The sequence below is a fragment of the Tiliqua scincoides genome, chromosome 2 (genome assembly GCF_035046505.1).
Source record: "Tiliqua scincoides isolate rTilSci1 chromosome 2, rTilSci1.hap2, whole genome shotgun sequence".
NCBI classification, from domain to species: domain Eukaryota; kingdom Metazoa; phylum Chordata; class Lepidosauria; order Squamata; family Scincidae; genus Tiliqua; species Tiliqua scincoides.
In genome coordinates this window covers 267,602,435-267,623,329 of record NC_089822.1, presented here as the reverse complement: position 1 = coordinate 267,623,329, position 20,895 = coordinate 267,602,435, and the positions used below count along the sequence as shown (strand labels likewise).

The 20,895-nt window shown below is 48.2% G+C and overlaps 1 protein-coding gene and 1 pseudogene across 1 annotated transcript in view; both read left to right on the top strand.

The window, feature by feature from the left end:
• LOC136639164 (zinc finger protein 850-like) overlaps positions 1-14,318 on the top strand; it is a 25,046-nt gene extending 10,728 nt beyond the window's left edge. Inside the window, exon 4 of the mRNA XM_066613172.1 lies at positions 13,432-14,318. Coding sequence (XP_066469269.1) covers positions 13,432-14,318 — 887 coding nt within the window. The remainder of the gene's footprint in view (positions 1-13,431) is intronic.
• A 3,983-nt stretch (positions 14,319-18,301) lies between these two features.
• The window catches only part of LOC136639163 (zinc finger protein 585A-like), a 66,842-nt pseudogene continuing 64,248 nt past the window's right edge, over positions 18,302-20,895 (top strand).

Genomic DNA, 20,895 nt, shown 5'->3' with positions numbered 1-20,895 from the left:
TGAAAGGATTTAAGTTTCAAATGTGTCTCAGAGTAAACTAGAAGAACAGACCTGGAATGTGTTAGAGCAAGGGTGCTCACACTTTTTTTGGCTCGAGAGCTACTTTGAAACCCAGCAAGGCCTGGAGATCTACCAGAGTTTTTTTACAATGTTCGCGCCATCATAACATATAACATTTATGTGTACAATGTATGTTGGTGTACCTTGCATAACCACATGAGCCAATATTGCACAACACAACATAATTAACTATAAACATTTTTTGTAATTACTTGAGTTTACTTTGATGACTTGCACTGAAGTGAATCAGCCAAGGATGCATAGTCCGGACAGTAGCTGCTGACAGCCAGCCTCAAGCACACTTCCAAATGTTCATCAGTGGGGCTAACTGCCAGGAAAGTGTGGCCAGAATGGCAGCCTAAGAGCCCAATCCTAGGCAGGCCTACTCAGAAGTAAGGCCCATTCTAGTCAATGGGACTTACTCGCAAGAAAGTTCAGGCAGGGCTGCAGCTCTCAACCTTCCAGGCTCCCACCCGGCCTAGAACAGACCCAAACAGGAACCACAGTACCTCTGGAAAGCCCTGGGAAGGAGCGCCTGCCTGTCTGCTGTGCTGCTCGCGCACCTTTGGCCAGGCGGAAGGGAGGAGGGCCTAACTCCAGGGAGACAAAAGCCACCGGGGGGGCCTTCGCCCGAGCCGCAGGGGAAGCAGGTCACAGCGGCCTGTGACACAGAACGAGGGGAGGGGAGGGGGCCAGCCGGCCGTGCACGCACAGCTGAGGGTGCACAATGATCCGGCGACTAGGCCGCTGTGGGGAAGGGGAGCGCTGAGGCACCCCTCGATCACCCTCGAAGCGGCCCCAAGAACGAGCCTCACGAAGGGGGGAGAAGGAACCGCCCCCGCGCCAGCGCTTCTCCCCCAGTCCCCCTCAGAAGGATGAGCCCGCTCAGCTGCGCTCCCCGAAGCAGCGGCAGGACAGTGCCGTTCCACCCAAGCCGCCAAGGGAGCGGCAGAATGACCAAGCCACTTGGGGGGAGAAGCGCTGGCACGGGGGCAGTTCCTTCTCCCCCCAGCCCCCTTCAGAGGGACGAGCCCACTCAGCCACGCTCCCCAAAGCAGCAGCAGGACAGCGCCGTTCCACCCAAGCCGCCAAGGGGGCAGCGGAACGACCAAGCCGCTTGGGGGGAGAAGCACTGGCACAGGAGTGGTTCCTTCTCCCCCCAGCCCCCCTCAGAGGGATGAGCCCACTCAGCTGTGCTCCCCGAAGCAGCAGCAGGACAGCGCCATTCCACCCAAGCCGCCGAGGGACGGCGGAACGACCAAGCCGCTTGGGGGGAGAAGCGCTGGCGTGGGGGTGGTTCCTTCTCCCCCCAGCCCCCCTCGGAGGGATGAGCCCACTCAGCCACGCTCCCCGAAGCAGCAGCAGGACAGCGCCATTCCACCCAAGCTGCCGAGGGGGCGGCGGAATGACCAAGCCGCTTGGGGGGAGAAGCACTGGCACAGGAGTGGTTCCTTCTCCCCCCAGCCCCCCTCAGAGGGATGAGCCCACTCAGCTGTGCTCCCCGAAGCAGCAGCAGGACAGCGCCATTCCACCCAAGCCGCCGAGGGACGGCGGAACGACCAAGCCGCTTGGGGGGAGAAGCGCTGGCGTGGGGGTGGTTCCTTCTCCCCCCAGCCCCCCTCGGAGGGATGAGCCCACTCAGCCACGCTCCCCGAAGCAGCAGCAGGACAGCGCCATTCCACCCAAGCTGCCGAGGGGGCGGCGGAATGACCAAGCCGCTTGGGGGGAGAAGCGCTGGCGCGGGGGCGGTTCCTTCTCCCCCAGCCCCCCTCAGAGAGATGAGCCCGCTCAGCTGCGCTCTCCAAAGCAGCAGCAGGACAGCGCCCTAGGGCAGGGACAGGGCAGTTAGGCCTTCCACTTGGTCGTTCCGCCACCCCCTCAGTGGATTGGGTGGAGCAGCGCTGTCCTGCCGCTGCTTCGGGGAGTGCGGCTGAGTGGTCTCTTCCTTCTGAGGGGGGCTGGGGGAGAAGCGCTGGCGCGGGGGCGGTTCCTTCTCCCCCCTTCGTGAGGCTCGTTTCCAGGGCCGTTTCGAGGGCAATCGAGTGTCCCGGATGCGATGGCGGGCCAATCAGGAAGCTCTGGTGCTCTTTCCTGCCCCTTTCATTGATTGAAAGGGACGGGAAAGAGCTCCGGAGCTTCCAGATTGACCTGCCATGTTGAAAGGGGCGGGAAAGAGCCCCGGAGCTTCCCGATTGGCCCGGCGCCGCCGAGTGTCCTGGATGCTATGGCGGGCCAATTGGGAAGCTCCGGGGCTCTTTCCCGCCCCTTTCAACATGGCGGACGGGAGGCTCGGCGTGCGATCGAGTGGATTTTGCTTCGCGATCGACCAGTCGATCGCGATCGACATTTTGAGCACACCTGTGTTAGAGAGTTAATGAGTTAGAAAAGAGGGTAACTCATCACAGTTGAAATTCTTATCTAGCAAAGAATATTTCAAACCTGCCAATTAACTAAAATGCTCAGACTTTCCTGGTGCCGAGCAGACCAAAGAATAGATAGTAAGTCCAGAATGGTTAATCAAATTGACAGAAACCATTAGCAAAAGATATCTAAGGAATGTCAAGAAGGGGCCCAGATTGAAAATATTCCTTAAAAAAAAACACAGCTTGTATTCTGAAAAACATCAGAGAGAGCAGAGATTTTACAGAGACTTAGAAATCACTCAAAAACCTTGTTTAGAAGCAAAATATAGACTGTTGAAGATTAGAATAAGTTAGTACATTTGAAAACAAACAAACTGAATCTAAAATTGAGTTGGTTAAAAGCATAATTAAAGAAATAAGAATAATTATGAAATTAAGATAGGCACACAGTGCCACCTACTGGGCTTTTGGAAAAGGGTGCTATTACCATATTTGGCACAAGCAGTAACCTGAGATATTCAAATGCACTCTCCATATATGGCACAACCAATCAAATGCTAGTGGCCTGTAGCCAATCAAAGGAAGTTCCATTTCTGATGTCACCAGCTTTTAGCAAATAGCAGTGGGATTTTCCAGACAAAGGAACTAGACCTATATAAACTGAAACATGCATTGGAAAGTTGCTTTTTCTCTGGAGACACTGAGAGAACACAGCTCTCTGTGCTCCCATTTTGAACCACCAAGAGAAGCCCATTGCTGGCAATGAATAAAGCTTGGAAACCACCACAACTTCGGTCTGCTTTTGTTCTTGAACCCTGAATTTACCATGCAACACCATCACTACTTCCTGTGGCAAAGAGTTCCTTGGAATCATTACATGCTGGGTAAAGAAATATTTTCTTCTGTCTGTCCCCCCTCTCCCAACACTCAACTTGGTGCTGAAAAAGGGGGAAAGTCTTGGGAAAAGGGAAGAGCCTTGGTCATCCAAATCTGCTACCACCAGCCCAGGAGCAGTGGCGTTTGGAGGTCATTTGGCACCCAGGGCTTGTGAATTTTTGTAAAGGTAAGAAATTGTATCTCCTTCCAAGAGATGTCATCAGGTAATGACCTAATGAGGTTTGAGGGATGCTTTGAAAAGCCAGTGCCATGAAAAGCCAGCCAGCAGCCAACACTGAACCATGCTCCAGAAATGGTGGGTGGCCCACACTGCATCAAGACTCCTGAATCAGGAAACATCCTGTGTCCAAGTGAAAGATCAGAGATTTTCTGTCTATTTCATCAGTCCATGTGCAATGTGCCTCCTTTGCACGTTCATTTTCTGCCATAAGAAATCATAACAAATACATGCATAATTTCTGCTATCAGTGACTTGCATGCCAGTATAACTCATTCTAGTTCCCACTCTTTTGACACTCTGATACCTTTGTTCCATGCCAGCTTATATAAAGAGACATTTACCTGAGGCCCCACCCTTGGATCCCAACTGTGCAGCTGTGTGTTGGCAACCTTCAGTCTCAGAAGACTATGGTATCGCGCTCTGAGAGGTGGTTCTGGAACAGCATCTAGTGTGGCTGAAAAGGCCAATTCGGGAGTGACAATCCCTTCCACACTGGGAGCACGTGTAGTGTGTCCCTGGTCTGTCTTCCTGGCTATGGGCCTTCCTTCTTTGCCTCAGACTGTTGGCCAAGTGTCTCTTCAAACTGGGAAAGGCCATGCTGCACAGCCTGCCTCCAAGCGGGCTGCTCAGAGGCCAGGGTTTCCCACTTGTTGAGGTCCACTCCTAAGGCCTTCAGATCCCTCTTGCAGATGTCCTTGTATCGCAGCTGTGGTCTACCTGTAGGGCGCTTTCCTTGCACGAGTTCTCCATAGAGGACATCCTTTGGGATCCGGCCATCATCCATTCTCACGACATGACCGAGCCAACGCAGGCGTCTCTGTTTCAGCAGTGCATACATGCTAGGGATTCCAGCACGTTCCAGGACTGTGTTGTTAGGAACTTTGTCCTGCCAGGTGATGCCGAGAATGCGTCAGAGGCAGCGCATGTGGAATGTGTTCAGTTTCCTCTCCTGTTGTGAGCAAAGAGTCCATGACTCGCTGCAGTACAGAAGTGTACTCAGGAAGCAAGCTCTGTAGACCTGGATCTTGGTATGTTCCATCAGCTTCTTGTTGGACCAGACTCTCTTTGTGAGTCTGGAAAATGTGGTAGCTGCTTTACCGATGCGTTTGTTTAGCTCGGTATCGAGAGAAAGAGAGTTGGAGATCGCTGAGCCAAGGTACACAAAGTCATGGACAACCTCCAGTTCATGCGCAGAGATTGTAATGCAAGGAGGTGAGTCCACATCCTGAACCATGACCTGTGTTTTCTTCAGGCTGATTGTCAGTCCAAAATCTTGGCAGGCCTTGCTAAAATGATCCATGAGCTGCTGGAGATCTTTGGCAGAGTGGGTAGTGACAGCTGCATCGTTGGCAAAGAGGAAGTCCCGCAAACATTTCAGCTGGACTTTGGACTTTGCTCTCAGTCTGGAGAGGTTGAAGGGCTTTCCATCTGATATGGTCCAGAGACAGATGCCTTCTGTTGCAATTCCAAAGGCCTGCTTCAGCAGGAGAGCGAAGAAAATCCCAAACAAGGTTGGTGCAAGAACACAGCCCTGCTTCACTGCGCTTCAGAAGTCAAAGGGGTCTGATGTGGAGTCATCAAAGACAACAGTGCCTTTCATGTCCTTGTGGAAAGATCTGATGATGCTGAGGAGCCTGGGTGGACATCCAATCTTGGGGAGAATCTTGAAGAGGCCGTCACTGCTGACCAGGATGAAAGCCTTTGTGAGATCTATGAAGGCTATAAAGAGTGGCTGTCATTGTTCCCTGCATTTCTCCTGCAGTTGTCTAAGGGAGAATACCATATCAGTGGTGGACCAGTTGGTTCAGAATCCGCACTGCGATTCTGGATAGATGCTCTCTGCAAGTACTCTGGATAGACGCTCTCTTCAAGATTTTCTGTCTATTTCATCAGTCCATGTGCCTCCTTTGCACGTTCATTTTCTGCCATAAGAAATCATAACAAATACATGCATAATTTCTGCTATCAGTGACTTGCATGCCAGTATAACTCATTCTAGTTCCCACTCTTTTGACACTCTGTTACCTTTGTTCCATGCCAGCTTATATAAAGAGATATTTACCTGAAGCCCCACCCTCTGATCCCAACTGTGCAGCATGAGGTTGTCTAAGGAACTGTCACTGGCACAGGATCCATGGTTTCACAGCACAATCTTATACATTTTCAGCTCATTGCCTTAGAACACTCCCAGTGAGTCAGAAACATGTTACCAATTTGGTCCTTATACATCCTACCCTCTTGAGGCCTAAACACACCACAAGAGCACAGGGTAAAACACCAAACATTGGTGTTAAATTAGGGTAAAAGGGCTTGTGCATGTTCCCCTGACTGGCCAAGCACCCCAAGAAGGTGAACATACAAGTCCTCAGTGCAAGTTGTTCTCAGGTAGCTACCACCACCACCCCTTCTAAACAGCCAATCCTTCAGCCAATGAGGAACTGAAGTCTGTTAGGTAAGAACCAGGGTATGTCCTACTTCAGAGCAGGGAGCAGTCAAACATGCAGACACAGCAGAGTCTTCAGGTGCAATTGTATTTGAGTACAAAGCCATATACAGAATCATTAGAGCTATCCTGGTCATACACACAAAATACAGCAGTTCAGAGTAGCCTATTTGCAGTCCATTTTCCTAAAGGCAAAGTCAGTAGTGTTTGTTCCAACAAGGCCTCCTGCAGTAGCTTCACATTTCACCCACACACAGGTGGAGCTACATGGAGAGGCTTGAATGGGATCCAGCACCCAATCTGGTTTTGCCCACTTAATTAGGGTGTGGCTGCACAGGTGTTCAGGTAGTCATGCTATCACAGTAGTTAACAACTTGCCCTGAACCAACTGTTTGCAAACCTGGCCTAGAGCTAACAAAGTCCTACAGGCCAACTCCTCAGCTGTTGCAAGCACTGAGCACCCCAAACTCCAGGGACTCACAGCCCAACCCTGGTCTTGGCCTGAGCTCACCTAACCCTGATGTATGTCAGAATCCTGACAGGGGAGCACCAGGCACCCCAGCAGTGAATTTCACCTGCCCATGCCAAGCTCCAGACAAGAGGACCTTTCCCTGGTTTTTCATCAAGCGCCACTGCTGGAATGCCTCAGCACGTTCTGAAACAGACAGTCAACATAATGCTCACCTCCTGCACCAATGCATGTGTCCTGGCAGCACCTGGCTGTCTGGTCAGCAGGCCAGCATCAATACCTGCACCCCTTGCTTCGTCCTCAACCAGCCAGGGTCCATAAGTCTCTCAACTTATGAGAGCTATTGGGGTCCTCAACTTGGGCTCCTTCATGCAGGCCAGTTGTCTTCTTCAGGTGAACTACAATTCCCAGGAGGCCTTGCTAATCCCAAATGACCTACAGCTGGCTTCTGCTACTCTATTAAGAGGAAGAAGGCTATGAGCTGATCAAAGGCACTGGCCCTCTCCTCCAGCTGGGTGTGGCTGGATCCTGGTCCTTCTGCTGGTCTTAGCTTGGTGGGGATTTGGGTGAGTGAAAGGGAAGACAAGCAAGGTAGGCAGATGGAGAGGTTGCTTTTCCCCACTTTGGACAAAGCAAGAGATAAAGGGAGATGGTTGTTTCTATGTTCCAAGTTCACATGGCCTTGCTGTAGGGTCCATTTGGGAGCCACAGAATTGAGGGGGAAAAGTCTGCACTGCCTTTTTTCTTTATGTGAATTGAATTCCAAGCAGCCTATGTAGGGTTACTTGAGAGAGTTCGGTTTCACAGGCAGTATACCTCTGAATGCCAGTTGCTGGGGAGCAGTGGGGGCAGGGGGAGCTGCACCCATCTTCTGCCGATGCAGAATCGGCAGATGTGCTTCAATGTCAGTAAGTGTAAAGTCATGCACATTGGGGCAAAAAATCAAAACTTTAGATATAGGCTGATGGGTTCTGAGCTGTCTGTGACAGATCAGGAGAGAGATCTTGGGGTGGTGGCGGACAGCTCAATGAAAGTGTCGACCCAATGTGTGGCGGCAGTGAAGAAGGCCAATTCTATGCTTGGGATCATTAGGAAAGGTATTGAGAACAAAACAGCTAGTATTATAATGCAGTTGTACAAATCAATGGTAAGGCCACACCTGGAGTATTGTGTCCAGTTCTGGTCGCCGCATCTCAAAAAAGACATAGTGGAAATGGAAAAGGTGCAAAAGAGAGCGACTAAGATGATTACTGGGCTGGGGCACCTTCCTTATGAGGAAAGGCTACGGCGTTTGGGCCTCTTCAGCCTAGAAAAGAGGCACCTGAGGGGGGACATGATTGAGACATACAAAATTATGCAGGGGATGGACAGAGTGGATAGGGAGATGCTCTTTACACTCTCACATAATACCAGAACCAGGGGACATACACTAAAATGGAGTGTTGGGAGAGTTAGAAAAGACAAAAGAAAATATTTCTTTACTCAGCGTGTGGTTGGTCTGTGGAACTCCTTGCCACAGGATGTGGTGCTGGCGTCTAGCATAGATGCCTTTAAAAGGGGATTGGACAAGTTTCTGGAGGAAAAATCCATTATGGGGTACAAGCCATGATGTGTAAGCGCAACCTCCTGATTTTAGAAATGGGTTATGTCAGAATGCCAGATGCAAGGGAGGGCACCAGGATGAGGTCCCTTGAAACAGCCCCCCTCTTTGCTCCTGCAGGTGACAGCTGAGAGTTCCTCCTCTGCAGTCCAGAAGGCTCCATCAGGCTTCATGCAGGAAGAAGATAACGAGTGGAGCCCCTTGGGTAGGAATGGAAGCGCCTTTTATTGCCCAAGTTTGGACCCCCCTTCTGGGCCAACATTTGTTCTATTTTTGCTTCTCCCTTCAGGGAGCTCAGCATCACTCCAGAGCAGGGCTCTCTCCCCCTTTTCTCTGACAGGCAACACTTCTCTGCTGCCACCAGAGACAGCTGCTGTGCTCATAAGTGGACAGCAAGACCCACAGCATTGAAGGGGCTTCTCCACTCACAGCTGCCCCTTATCTGTCTTCCGTTCGGCATCTTCGATGCCTCTATTTTTGCCATGGAAAGGAGCTGTGATCGGGATGGGGAGGAGGGCTGATCAGGCCTGGGAAAGGAGTAGATTTGGCAATGGTGGCACAGATCAACTACTGGTCTAATCCTGGACCTGCTTCACCTTCCTGGGTCAATGTGGACTTTTGGCAGCACTCTAGCTGGTGCAGGTCCATGTTGACCCATGGCAGCCACTGGGGGCTACCATAGGGCAAGGGAACACATCTTTCCTTACTGCAAGGAGGTCTCCAGTGGCCAAAAATTCTCAGCAGGATACAGCAGAAGCTGGGCCCACACTGCTGCATCATCATGTGGGGAGTTTGTTAGTTTAGGTGTGCTCCCTGGGGCATTTGGTGGACATTTAGTGGGTATCCCTGTTAGATATCTGGTGTGCTCCCTGGGGCATTTGGTGGGCCGCTGTGAGATACAGGAAGCTGGACTAGATGGGCCTATGGCCTGATCCAGTGGGGCTGTTCTTATGTTCTTATGTTCTTATGCCTTTGAGGCATCAGGTGATCACTGTGCAAAGCCGTTGAATGTAGCCTGGGTGGAGGACAGCTTTGACCTAGCAGGGCAATTCTCACTTGGTTATAGGTTCCCACATGCAAGCTTGTTGATCTTCAGTGAGGTTGTGGCATTCTGCCCTTTCAAGCCATGCCTTGGAGCTATGAGGGGCTTGTTAAGGAGGTGGCAGACTGTCTTCAGATGTGTCTCAAGAGATACCCTGCTGGATCAGGCCAAGGGCTCATCTGCTCCAGCTTCTTGTATCTCACAGTGGCCCAGCAGCTACATTGGGGAGTGTTCAGGACACCCATATCTTCTTGCCACTACCTTGCATCTGGCATGTTGGAGGTAGTCTACTTCTAAAATGTGGAGGTTGTACTTGCCCCTCATGGCTTGTAACCAATGATGGACTTTTCCTCTTTAAATCTGTCCAGTCCCCTGTTAAAGGCATCTAGGCCAGATACCATAATTACATCTTGTGGCAAGGAGTTCCACAGATTAGTTATTTTCTTTTGTCTGTCCTAACTATCCAAAATATTTTCTTTTGTCTGTCCTAACCCGCCCAACACTCAATTTTAGTGGATGTCCCCTGGTTCTGGTATTATGTGAGAGTGTAAAGAGCATCTCCCTACCCACTCTGTCCATTCCCTGCATAATTTTGTATGCCTCAATCATGTCCCCCCTCAAGCGTCTCTTTTCTAGGCTGAAGAGGCCCAAACGCCTCTGCTGGGCAACACCTGGAAGGCTACTGAAACAAACTTCCCAGGGCATTGTCCTCAGTGTGGGTACAGGGGATACTGTTGGGGAGACTGCTGAACCCCCTCAATTCCCACTGGCTACTTTCAGGTGATCCTATTTCTGTTATTTCCCAGACAGGAGCTCAAGATTGCAATCTTGACCACCCTTTGTTTCTTTCTAAAGCTTTCTGCACCTTGCTGTTACTTTTGTGTGCTGTCCCATGAAGAAGCAAAACCCCACAGCCTTCCCACTACAGAAGAGACCAGAAGGAACAGGTGATGCAGCTCATGACCCGCAGCCCTCAGGTAACAGTGAATCCCTCCCCAAGGACAGAGGTGTTGGGGAATAACAACACTGAGTAGTGGTTATCAGTTGAGTATCTGGTTCTTTAAAATTGAAATTGTATGTGGTCCCTTTAATGATCTTTCTAAAGGGTGTGTCCCCTTGCTGATTCCTCCTTCTTGTTTGCTGACCTTTGCAGAACAGGAGAGTGTATTTTAATCTCTGTTTTTAACTATTGTTTTATTATACTTACATGCATCCAAGGACAGCTTTTTAGGGCTCCTGGTCTTCCAGTTTTAAGAATCTTGATGTGAGAAAATGTTTGTATAAGTCTGCATCAGATTGTGAGTCAACTGCCATTGGTCTTAAATTTTTGGATCTGAATTTTTGTGCCTTGGTTTGCAAGCAGCCTGGTTAGAAGAGTTTAAGAGTTTTTGCCTGAAGCGACAAGAGGCGGAGGAAAAGAACCCTGTTGCAGGACAGGCTCAGAGATGGGAAGCCCAGTGGCAGGAGTTGCTGGAGAGAGTGAGGTCCCAGGAGTTGCTGGAGGAGGCTGCACTCTGCCAGGAGGCTAAGATCTTGTTGGCCTGCTTTGAGCAAGAGACAATAATCTGCAGCAGTCCCAGGAAAGAAGGGACCAAGAAGCACACCACAGAGCCGACCCTTGCTATCCTGCCACTGGAGTTGCAAAGCTGGCTTGAGGAACGTGGCCAGCAGACCTGCTCCAAGGCAGTGGACTTGGCCGAAGCTTTCTCGTACAGGCAGCGAGAGTCCTGGAGGCGGGAAAAGCAGGTGAGCCGTTTCCCTTGCTCCTTGGCCTCTGCCGCAGTGGCTGTCACCTCTGTCCACCTGCTTCAGGCTGGGGGTTGGACTAGATGACCTCTTGGGCTCCTTCTAGGATTCTACGTGGGACTGTTGGATGTCCCTGCCTGGGTAGAGTGGCGTCGCCCTTGTCACTCATCTGGGCTCCACGGATGGAGTCTTCATCAATGCTCTGAGGGCTGGCGATTTATATGTGTACATGAGATAGATATGTAGCTAGCAAGACTTTTAAAAATTGGAGTGCCTGAAATGTGTGGTCCTTCTTGACAAGGTGTCCCTTGAAGTTGCCTCCTTTCTCTGTCTTCAAGTGGCCACATTCAATTCATTCATTTTCTGGCTGAATTCACTGTGCCTGTCAGCCCTGGCCCATTCTTGGGGTCACCTGATGTGGGTTGCACCAGCAGCAGATGATGAGGGGGCCAACTTGGGGTGCGTTTCAACCCAACTCCACCACCAACTGAAGCTTCAATGATCTGCATCCCACTCTCTCAAGCCAGAAGCAGGTCACTCCCCTCCTTACCATGAAGCTCATACAATGGTTTGAAACTTGGGCATTCAGGACCTCCAGTTTCATGCACAGGTTTTCATCTGCAGCGTGTGTGCTTTCCCTGTAAATGCATCTGGAATTCCCACTTGTCCAGGTTCCGTGCCAGCGCGTGAGGATGATAGAAAGGGCTTTGATTGGTTTTTGTAGCACAGAGGTGGTAGACCTGAGATGGCATCAGGTGGCATTACAATCCCATTGTTAATCTACTGGCAGGTTTGTATGGATGCAAGTTGTCCAGGTACCCAGTTCCAAATCGGTCACGCTGCCCTCGTGCTGGTTGACCTCTGCAGCCTTGCTCATTTGGGGACCTGAGTACCAGAGTCCTGCTTCCATATGAACCTGCCTGTGGATTAACGTGTGGGGCAGAGGTTCTCTTCTATGCCACATCACCATCCAGCCTGCATCCAACTGGGATGTGGTAGAGACTTTCCTCTACAGCCACTCCAAGATTAGGGAACAGTCTCCTGAGGAGATTCTGTCTCGCCCCTTTCTTGGGAGACTCTTCTTTGCATTGCTGTGGTGGGCCTGCACATTCCTGTGGATATTCCCAATGTGCTGCTGTTTCTCATAGTTTTGTGCTGGTGTTGCGCCTAGTCTGTGTTGGCTGCCTGGAGTGCTGACTACGAAATGGAAAAAGTTTGGATAAAAATACACATTCAGGGAGAAGGTCCATTATTCAGTCAATCAATTCTGAGTTTGGGATTGTGAGTCTCATGGCCCAGGACTATGGGTGAAACTAGGGCCAGTAAGTAGGCAGGGGTTGAATTGTCCTCTTCCATGTAGCCCTTTCCCTACAGGCCCCCACCCCAAGACCTCTATCCTGAAACTGCTCCTCTCTGCTCCAGCAGGTGGCAGCTGAGAGTTCCTCCTCCACAGTCCAGAATCCATCTGACCTCAGGCAAGAAGAAGAAGGGGAGCGGAGCCTCTTGGGTAAGGAGGGAGGTGCCTTTTATGGTCCAAGTTTGGACCACCCCTTCTGGGCCAGCTTTAGCTCTGTTTTTGCTTCTTCTTTCAGAGAGCTCAGCATCTCTCCAACATTTCCAGAGCAGGGCTGCTTGACCCCTTTCTCTGGCAGGTACCCCTTCTCTGGGTACTGCTGCCACCAGAGACAGCTGCTGGGTGCATCAGCGGATAGTGTGACCCACAATGTGGAAGGAAGGTCTCCTCACAGCTGACTTCTGATCTTGCTGCCATTTTGCATCCTCCATGCCTCTTTTTTGCCATGAAACAGAGTGGTGATGGAGGTGGGGAGGAGGGCAGATCAGGCCTGGGAGGGGCGTAGATTGGACAACAGTGGCATACTCTGAATCTGGATGCTCTTCTTGGGCTTGGTCCACCTTCTAGGGTCAACATGAACTTTATGTGGTAGAGGTCCATGCTGATCCATGGCACCTGCTGTGGGTGAGTGTGGGGCAAGGGAAAAATGTTTCCTTACCCCAAGGAGGCCTCCAGTGGTGAAGAATGCCCCGTGGGATACAACAAAAGCTGACCCCATGCTGCAGCATTGTCAAGTGGGAATTACTTGGAATTGGGCTGCCTGAGATAGGGGAGGATATGGGTTGGGACAAAGGGAAAGAAATCCATGTGCCTAACTCTGGAGGGGCTGTGTTTTCCCTTGGATTCTTACCAAGAGTCTTTCCTGCAGGGCATACGATGGACTGCAAAAATAAGAGGGACCCACCTGGGATGTTGTTGGAAAGAGAAGAAGAAGAGACCCTTCTGGGTTTGGAAAGCCCAACGAAGCAAGAGGGAAACACCACAGATGAAAAGATGGAGAAATCGATTCCTTGTCTGGGAGGAGCCCTCCAGGAACCAGAGAAACAGACAGAAGAGAGGGGGAGCAAGTGTAGTGGCAGCATCCCCACAGAAGGAAAGCTCAACAAAGCCCTGATGCTTGAGGAGAGCTCCAGTCAGAGCAGCACATCTGCATGTGTAACTCTCCACACAGGGAAAAGACCACACATATGTTCGGTGTGTGGAAAGACATTTGCTCGGAGTGATGTCTTCAGAGTACATCAAAGAACACACACAGGAGAGAAGCCATACGAATGCCCTCACTGTAGCCACAGGTTTACTGATGGCTCAACTTTTAGAAAACATCTAAGAATCCATACAGGAGAAAAACCATATAAATGTTCTGACTGTGGAAAGACCTTCAGGCACAAATACACCCTTGAAAGTCATCAAAACACTCACATAGAGAAGCCATATAAATGTTCTGAGTGTGGAAAGACCTTCAGGTATGAACAGCCCCTTGAAAATCATCAAAACATTCACACAGGAGAGAAACCTTATTCATGTACAGACTGTGAAAAGAGCTTTACCCGGAGAACACACCTCAAAGAACATCAGAGAATCCACACAGGAGAATCCAAACCATCCTATAAATGTTTGGTTTGTGATAAGAGCTTCGCCTCAAAACGCAACCTTAAAGTACATGAGAACATTCACAGAGAAAAGAAGCCCTATGAATGCCCTGACTGTGACAAGACCTTTAGGCAGAAAACACACCTTATTGTACATCAGAGAATCCACAAAGGAGACAAACCTTTTCAATGTTCTGTGTGTCATAAGAGATTTAGGCAGAAAAATCACCTTACTGTACATCAAAGAATCCACATAGGAGACCATCCTCATAAATGTTCTGTGTGTGATAAGATCTTCAGGCACATCACAACTCTTACAAAGCATCAGAAGATTCACACAGGAGAGAAAACTTATAAGTGTTCAGAGTGTGGAAAAAGCTTCAGGCAGAGAAGAAGCCTTAAATCTCATCAAAATATTCACACACCTGCGAAACTATATAAATGCTCCAAGTGTGGAAGGACCTTCAGCTGCAGTGAAAGCCTTGAACTACATGAAAGAAGTCACACTGAGCAGGGGGAGAGTGTCCCATGCTGAAGCAAGAGCTTGGGGGAGGAATCGAGCCTTGAGTAATGCAGGAGAAGATGCCACGTGACTGCCTGGGACATGGATGTAGTTTCAACCACAGCACAGCAATTCCTTCCTCTATTTTAAAGAACCCACCCAGTGGCGAAAATTCTGTCTGAATCTCCCAGTACCCTGATCAATCTGGGGACCTGCATTTCTGAACCTCTCAAGGTAGCTACACAGGCCAAATGGTTGTCCTGTATGGAACTTGCAGCCTAATGGTTTGCAATGCCTGGGTAGTTGTTCAAGGGATGTTTTAGCTGATGGTTTCATTGGTTTGTGTGCTCCAATTGCCCTTTTATTCCTTCTAGGAGGAAACCAGAGAGATTTTAGCGTTTCCGCTGTGCAGCTGCAGCCAGAGAGGCTCCTCACAGAAGTCCTGCTGTGCAAAGATGGCCCAGTGCAGGCTCTGCTGATATCTGGGCTGGATTAGATCCTAAGGAAATCTGACAGTGGGTGAAATTTGAATTCTCCTCTTTGACAAGGAAACAAAAGTCTTTCCAATCAGTAGAAATGCAGATTGTGTTTTTGACATTGTGTTCTGTCCAAACCAGGTTTCAAGCTGCTATGGCCATTTTTAAAATCTGGGATAGAAATATTTTACCTTAGAAATTAATAGGAGTAATTGTGAGATACACATTTTATCTGGTAATTGCTTATCTTATTATCTGTGCTTTCTAATAAATTTGTGTTTATTTTCCTGTACGTCTCTTTGTTGCCCAAGAAATCTCAGTGCTGCTAAGTAACTTAAAACAATTTCATGTAACCTGCAGTTTGTCCCTGTAAAGTGCAGAAGTTCACCCAGACATCAAGAGATGGCATAAAATCAAGAATGATTCATTTGAAAATGATGTTCATTTTTGGATGGGAAACTTTTCTGCGCTTAAACGTACCTGATCTTGAACTTTGATGGTTCTGATCTGAGCTGTTCAGAGACACGAACCTTATTGGCTACTCTGAGACCTGGGAAGAGTTCTAGTTCTGCAGCATCTTGTACACACTGGGGGTAGTAGAGTAGCAAGAAAAGCATTACAGGAGCCACAATATGCCAATGTTCATGGCCTCTCCCACTCTCCAGTGGAGCCATTCAGGGTAACAGCTCTTAGGGCAAGTGGGCGGTGCTTACATAGTGTGCTGCAGCACCTGCAATTCTTACCTGACCACTCCCTCTAGCTATGCTACTGCTAGCTAGTCCCATCTCTGCTCAATACTTACATCTTCCCCATCCAGTCCAGCTTCCTGTATCTCCCAGTGGCCTACCAAATGCCTGAGGGAGCACCTGGGATTAACTACTCTTCCATTAATGTGCCCAATCCCATCTAGGTGTTAAGGTGCCATTGCCACATCCTTTGGTAAGAAGTTCCACATGTTAATTACATGCTGGGTCAAGAAGTTGTGGTGACTGTTCTAATATTAAAACCAGAGAAAGATTCAACAAATATGGAATTGTGTAGATCAATCTTATTAATAAATCAAGATGCAAAAATTTTTACAGCTATATTGGCTAAGAGATTAAATGGTTGTCTAGGAGAGTATATAGGGGAAGATCAAAATTTTATTATTATTTTATTAAGTTGTACCCCGCCTTTTTGCCCAACGGGCACACAAGGCGGCTAACAAACAATTTAAAAATACAACATGAAAAACAGTTAAAAACAGTTTACAATGATTAAAAAGCTAAAAACAAAACAAAACCTGTGGATTTTCATATAAAAAGCAAGAACGCCAGCCAGCCTCTCAACAATTAAAAGCTTTTTGAAATAAAAAGGTCTTCAGTCCACACCAAAACATTAGCAACGAGGGAGCAGTTCTCAGTTCTAAGGGGAGGGTATTCCACAGTTTGGGGGCCACCACCAAGAAGGCCCTCTTCCTGGCCGCCACCCCTCTCACATCTCTTAGTGGCGGCACAGTCAAAAGGGCCCCCCCAGAAGATCTAAGAGCACGGACCGGATTGTAAGGAAGGAGGCGGTCCCTCAAATACCCCAGACCCGAGCCATAAAGGGCTTTAAAAGTCAAAACTAGCACCTTGAATTGGGCCCAGAACAGAACCGGCAACCAGTGTAGCCGCCGGAGCAACGGCTCGACAGAGTCAAACCGACGTGCCCCGACAACCACACGAGCAGCCGTGTTCTGTACAAGTTGTAATTTCCGGACCATCTTCAAAGGCAGCCCCACGTAGAGCGCATTGCAATAATCTAATCTAGATGTCACTAGGGCATGGGTTACTGTGGCCAGGTCCTAATGGCTTCATGAATGGAAGGCAGATGGCAGATGTCATGAGAAGAGAACTTGACTTGATGTATATAGCAAAAGAATAATAATAAATAATAAAACTTTATTTTTATCCCGCCCTTCTCCCTAACGGGACCCAGGGTAGCTAACATATTAAAAAAAACAGATTTTAAAAACATTAATACATAACAGATAAAAACATTTAAAAACACATTACAGGGCCATAAAAACAGTAGTCAGACTAAAAGACAGCATAAAAGAGCAAGTCACCGAGGAATCAAGCCTGTAAAAAAAACTAAAAGATGTATAAAAATGTTAAAAAGGCCAGAAATCAGAAGGCTTGTTTAAACAACAGTGTTTTCAGGCCTCGCCGAAAACTCTCAAGAGAGGGAGCCATTCTCAAGTCAAGGGGAAGGGAGTTCCATAATGTTGGTGCCACTACCAAGAAGGCCCTATTTCTTGCAGCCACCCCCCGGACCTCCTTGGGTGGCGGCACTTGCAAAAAGGCCTTCTTTGATGACCTGAGAGGGCGAGCCAGATTGTACGGGAGTAGGCGGTCTCTAAGATATCCTGGCCCAGAGCAGTATAGGGCTTTAAAGGTCAAAACCAGCACCTTGAATTGGGCCCGGAAACGAATTGGCAGCCAATGTAGCCCCCAGAGAAGCGGGCTGACAGAGTCAAACTGCCTGGCTCCGGTGACCACACGGGCTGCCGCATTCTGTACTAATTGTAGTTTCCGAACCGTCTTCAGGGGCAGCCCCACATAGAGTGCGTTACAGTAATCTAACCTTGATGTCACCGTGGCATGGATCACCGTGGCCAGGTCTGCACGATCCAAATACGGTCGCAGCTGGCGCACCAGCCAAAGCTGAGCAAAGGCCCCCCTAGCCACAGCCGCCGCCTGGGAATCCAGGAGCAGCTGCAAGTCCAGGAGGACCCCCAAGCTGCGAACCTGCTCCTTCAGAGGGAGTGCAACCCCATTCAGAGCAAGTCGATAATCCAGCACCTGCATCGAGGATTTCCGAACCAAGAGAGCCTCTGTCTTATCCGGATTTAATTTCAGCTTGTTAGCCCCCATCCAGATCCTCACTGCTTCCAGACAGCGCTCCAGGCCCTCAACCGCCACCCTGGAGTCTGGAGGAAAGGAGAGATAGAGCTGGGTGTCATCAGCATATTGATGACACCTCACTCCAAACCCCCGGATGACCTCTCCCAGCGGTTTCATGTAGATATTAAATAGCATGGGGGACAGAATTGAACCCTGCGGCACCCCGCACCTCAAGGGCCAGGGTGTCGAACAGGCATCCCCCAGCACCACCATCTGGGACTGACCCTCCAAGTAGGAGCGGAACCACCGCAAAACAGTGCCTCCAACTCCCAACTCGGCCAATCAACCCAGAAGGATACCATGGTCGATGGTATCGAAAGCCGCCGAGAGGTCCAGCAGGACCAACAGGGACGCACTCCCCCTGTCCAGTCCCTGGCGTAGGTCATCCAGCAAGGCGACCAAGGCAGTTTCCGTCCCAAAGCCCAGTCTGAAACCAGATTGAAAAGGATCCAGATAAAAAGAATTAAAATTAAAGGCAGGGATTTTGGCCTTGGATATCTTTAAAGCTTTTGATTCTGTGGAATGGTTAGCCTGAAAGAAGTTTTTGGAGGAATTGGGATTTGGTACCCGTTTCAACCATGTAATTGAACAGCTATACACTGATAATGTGGCTATGGTACTTGTGAATGATGGAGTGACGGGTAATATTAATCTAGGCTGAGGAGCAAGACAGGGATGTTCCTTATCTCCATGTTTATTTGTTATGGTTATTGAATTATTAGCAAACATAATAAGGAAGGATATAGAAATAAAAGGGATAGGTTATACCAGGGGTGCCCAATAAGTCAATCCCGATCTACCAGTTGATCCCCAGGCAAAATGAGTCCATGCATTCCTGGGAGTGAGCCCCGCCCTGGGAGTGAAGCATCCCTGGGAGTGAGCCCTGCCCTTGGAGTGAAGCATCCCTGGGAGTGAGCCCCGTTGACTCTCCTGGGGATGACTTACCTTTCCCCTGTTTTTGCACTGGTATGTATGGAGATCAACAGTATTCATATACCACTTTTCAACTAAAAGTTCACAAAGCAGTTTACAGAGAAAAATCAATTAACTAATGGCTCCCTGTCCCAAAAGGGCTCACAATCTAAAAATCTCCCCCCCCCCCAACTTCCATCTGTTGGTTCTGTGTGCAAAGGGTTTTGCACTGGTCTTGCTGTTATGTCTATATAGAGATCTTCCCTCCCCCACACATTTCCCTTGTTTTTGCACTGGCTATATAGAGATCTGCTCCCCCCCCCACTTGTATTGGAATCTGGTGAGGAGGTAGATGTGGTGTCAGCAGTGGCCCCTTTAAGGGTAAGGCCTGGGCATCCAGCAGAGTGTGCTGCACAGCTGCAGCCACTTGAAGGCAATAGGACCCTCAGGGATATAAGAGCACCTGAGGCAGGAAGGGCTCCACTTATTTATGAGAGTCAGCCTTTTCCTACATGAAGATTCCTTTTCATAGCCTTTTCCTACATGAAGATCTTTAAGTCCAAGTACATTTGATAAACATTTGGAAGTGTGCTTGAAGCTGGCTGTCAGCAGCTACTGTCTGGGCTATGCATCCTTGGCTGATTCACTTCAGTGCAAGTCATCAAAGTAAACTCAAGTAATTACAAAAAATGTTTATAGTTAATTAAGAACATAAGAACATAAGAACAGCCCCACTGGGTCAGGCCATAGGCCCATCTAGTCCAGCTTCCTGTATCTCACAGCGGCCCACCAAATGCCCCAGGGAGCACACCAGATAACAAGAGACCTCATCCTGGTGCTCTCCCCTACATCTGGCATTCTGACTTAACCCATTCCTAAAATCAGGAGGTTGCGCATACACATCATGGCTTGTACCCCATAATGGATTTTTCCTCCAGAAACCCGTCCAATCCCCTTTTAAAGGCGTCTAGGCTAGACGCCAGCACCACATCCTGTGGCAAGGAGTTCCACAGACCACAATTATGTTGTGTTGTGCAATATTGGCTCATGCGGTTATGCAAGGTACACCAACATACATTGTACACATAAATGTTATATGTTATGATGGCACGAACATTGTAAAAAAACTCTGGTAGATCTCCAGGCCTTGCTGGGTTTCAAAGTAGCTCTCGAGCCAAAAAAGTGTGAACACCCCTGGGCTATACAGAAACAACTAAGATTAGTTTATTGGCAGATGATGTCTTACTTACATTGGAAGACCCATTAAAGTGAGCTGAGAGGATTAAAAAGCATTTAATGATATTTGGAGAAATAACTTGGTTACAGGTGAATGGGAATAAATCAGAATGTATGGTAATAAATTATGAGAAGGAAGAAGGAATATTCAAAGGAAAATTTGAAGGGAAACTGAATAAGAGTATAAAATATCTTGGGATAAACATTGAGTGGAATTTCCAAGATGCAATAAAAGCAAATTTAGCAAAGTTAAAAAAGAGATTAAAGAGAAAATGAAGGATTATCAAAAATTAAAATTATCATAGTTTGGGAGAATTGCACTTTGTGAAATGAAAATACCTAAAATTTTGGATTTTTATATTTTGGATTTTGCCCTTAGAGATGGGTGATAAAGAACTTAAAGAATGACAGAATATGATTAATTCCTTTTGTAATGGTAATAAAAGACAGAATAAGTAAGAACTTATGGTATTCATCTCAGAAAGGAGGAGGACTGGGACTGCCACATTTAAAGCTATACTATGCAGCAAATCAATTGAGACATGTGCCTGTAATTATTAATAGCAATAAGCTAATTTGGATTAATTGGGAGTTAGGTAATAGCTTAGGAGAGATTGAAAGCTTTTTTTTTAAAGAGAAGAATAAGGAATTAGTCAGCAAAATTATGAACTCTTTCTTACAAAGTTTGATGTATTGTTGGATGAGTTATAGGGCTGTATTGAGTCCAGCTATCTCATCATTTAGTGTAGTGACGGATGTAGGAGTGTTTCCAGAAAATCTGAAGAGTTTAAAGAAGAAACTGAGGAAACAGAGTAATAAGACTTAGAGATTGGATGGAGAAGATGAGTAATAAAGAACAAATCAAGATGAAGCTGGATGGCGAGAGAAGCATTTCTTGGTTAAACATCAATCAACTAATTAAATGGACTAAGGATTGGGGGAAAGCATGGCGAGTTGAGAAAGTTAAGTTTTAAGAGATTACAGAGGAAAAGGAGAAAGAAAATGAAGTTAAAAATAGGAAAGGGATAATAAGTATGATATACAATATATTGTTGGTAG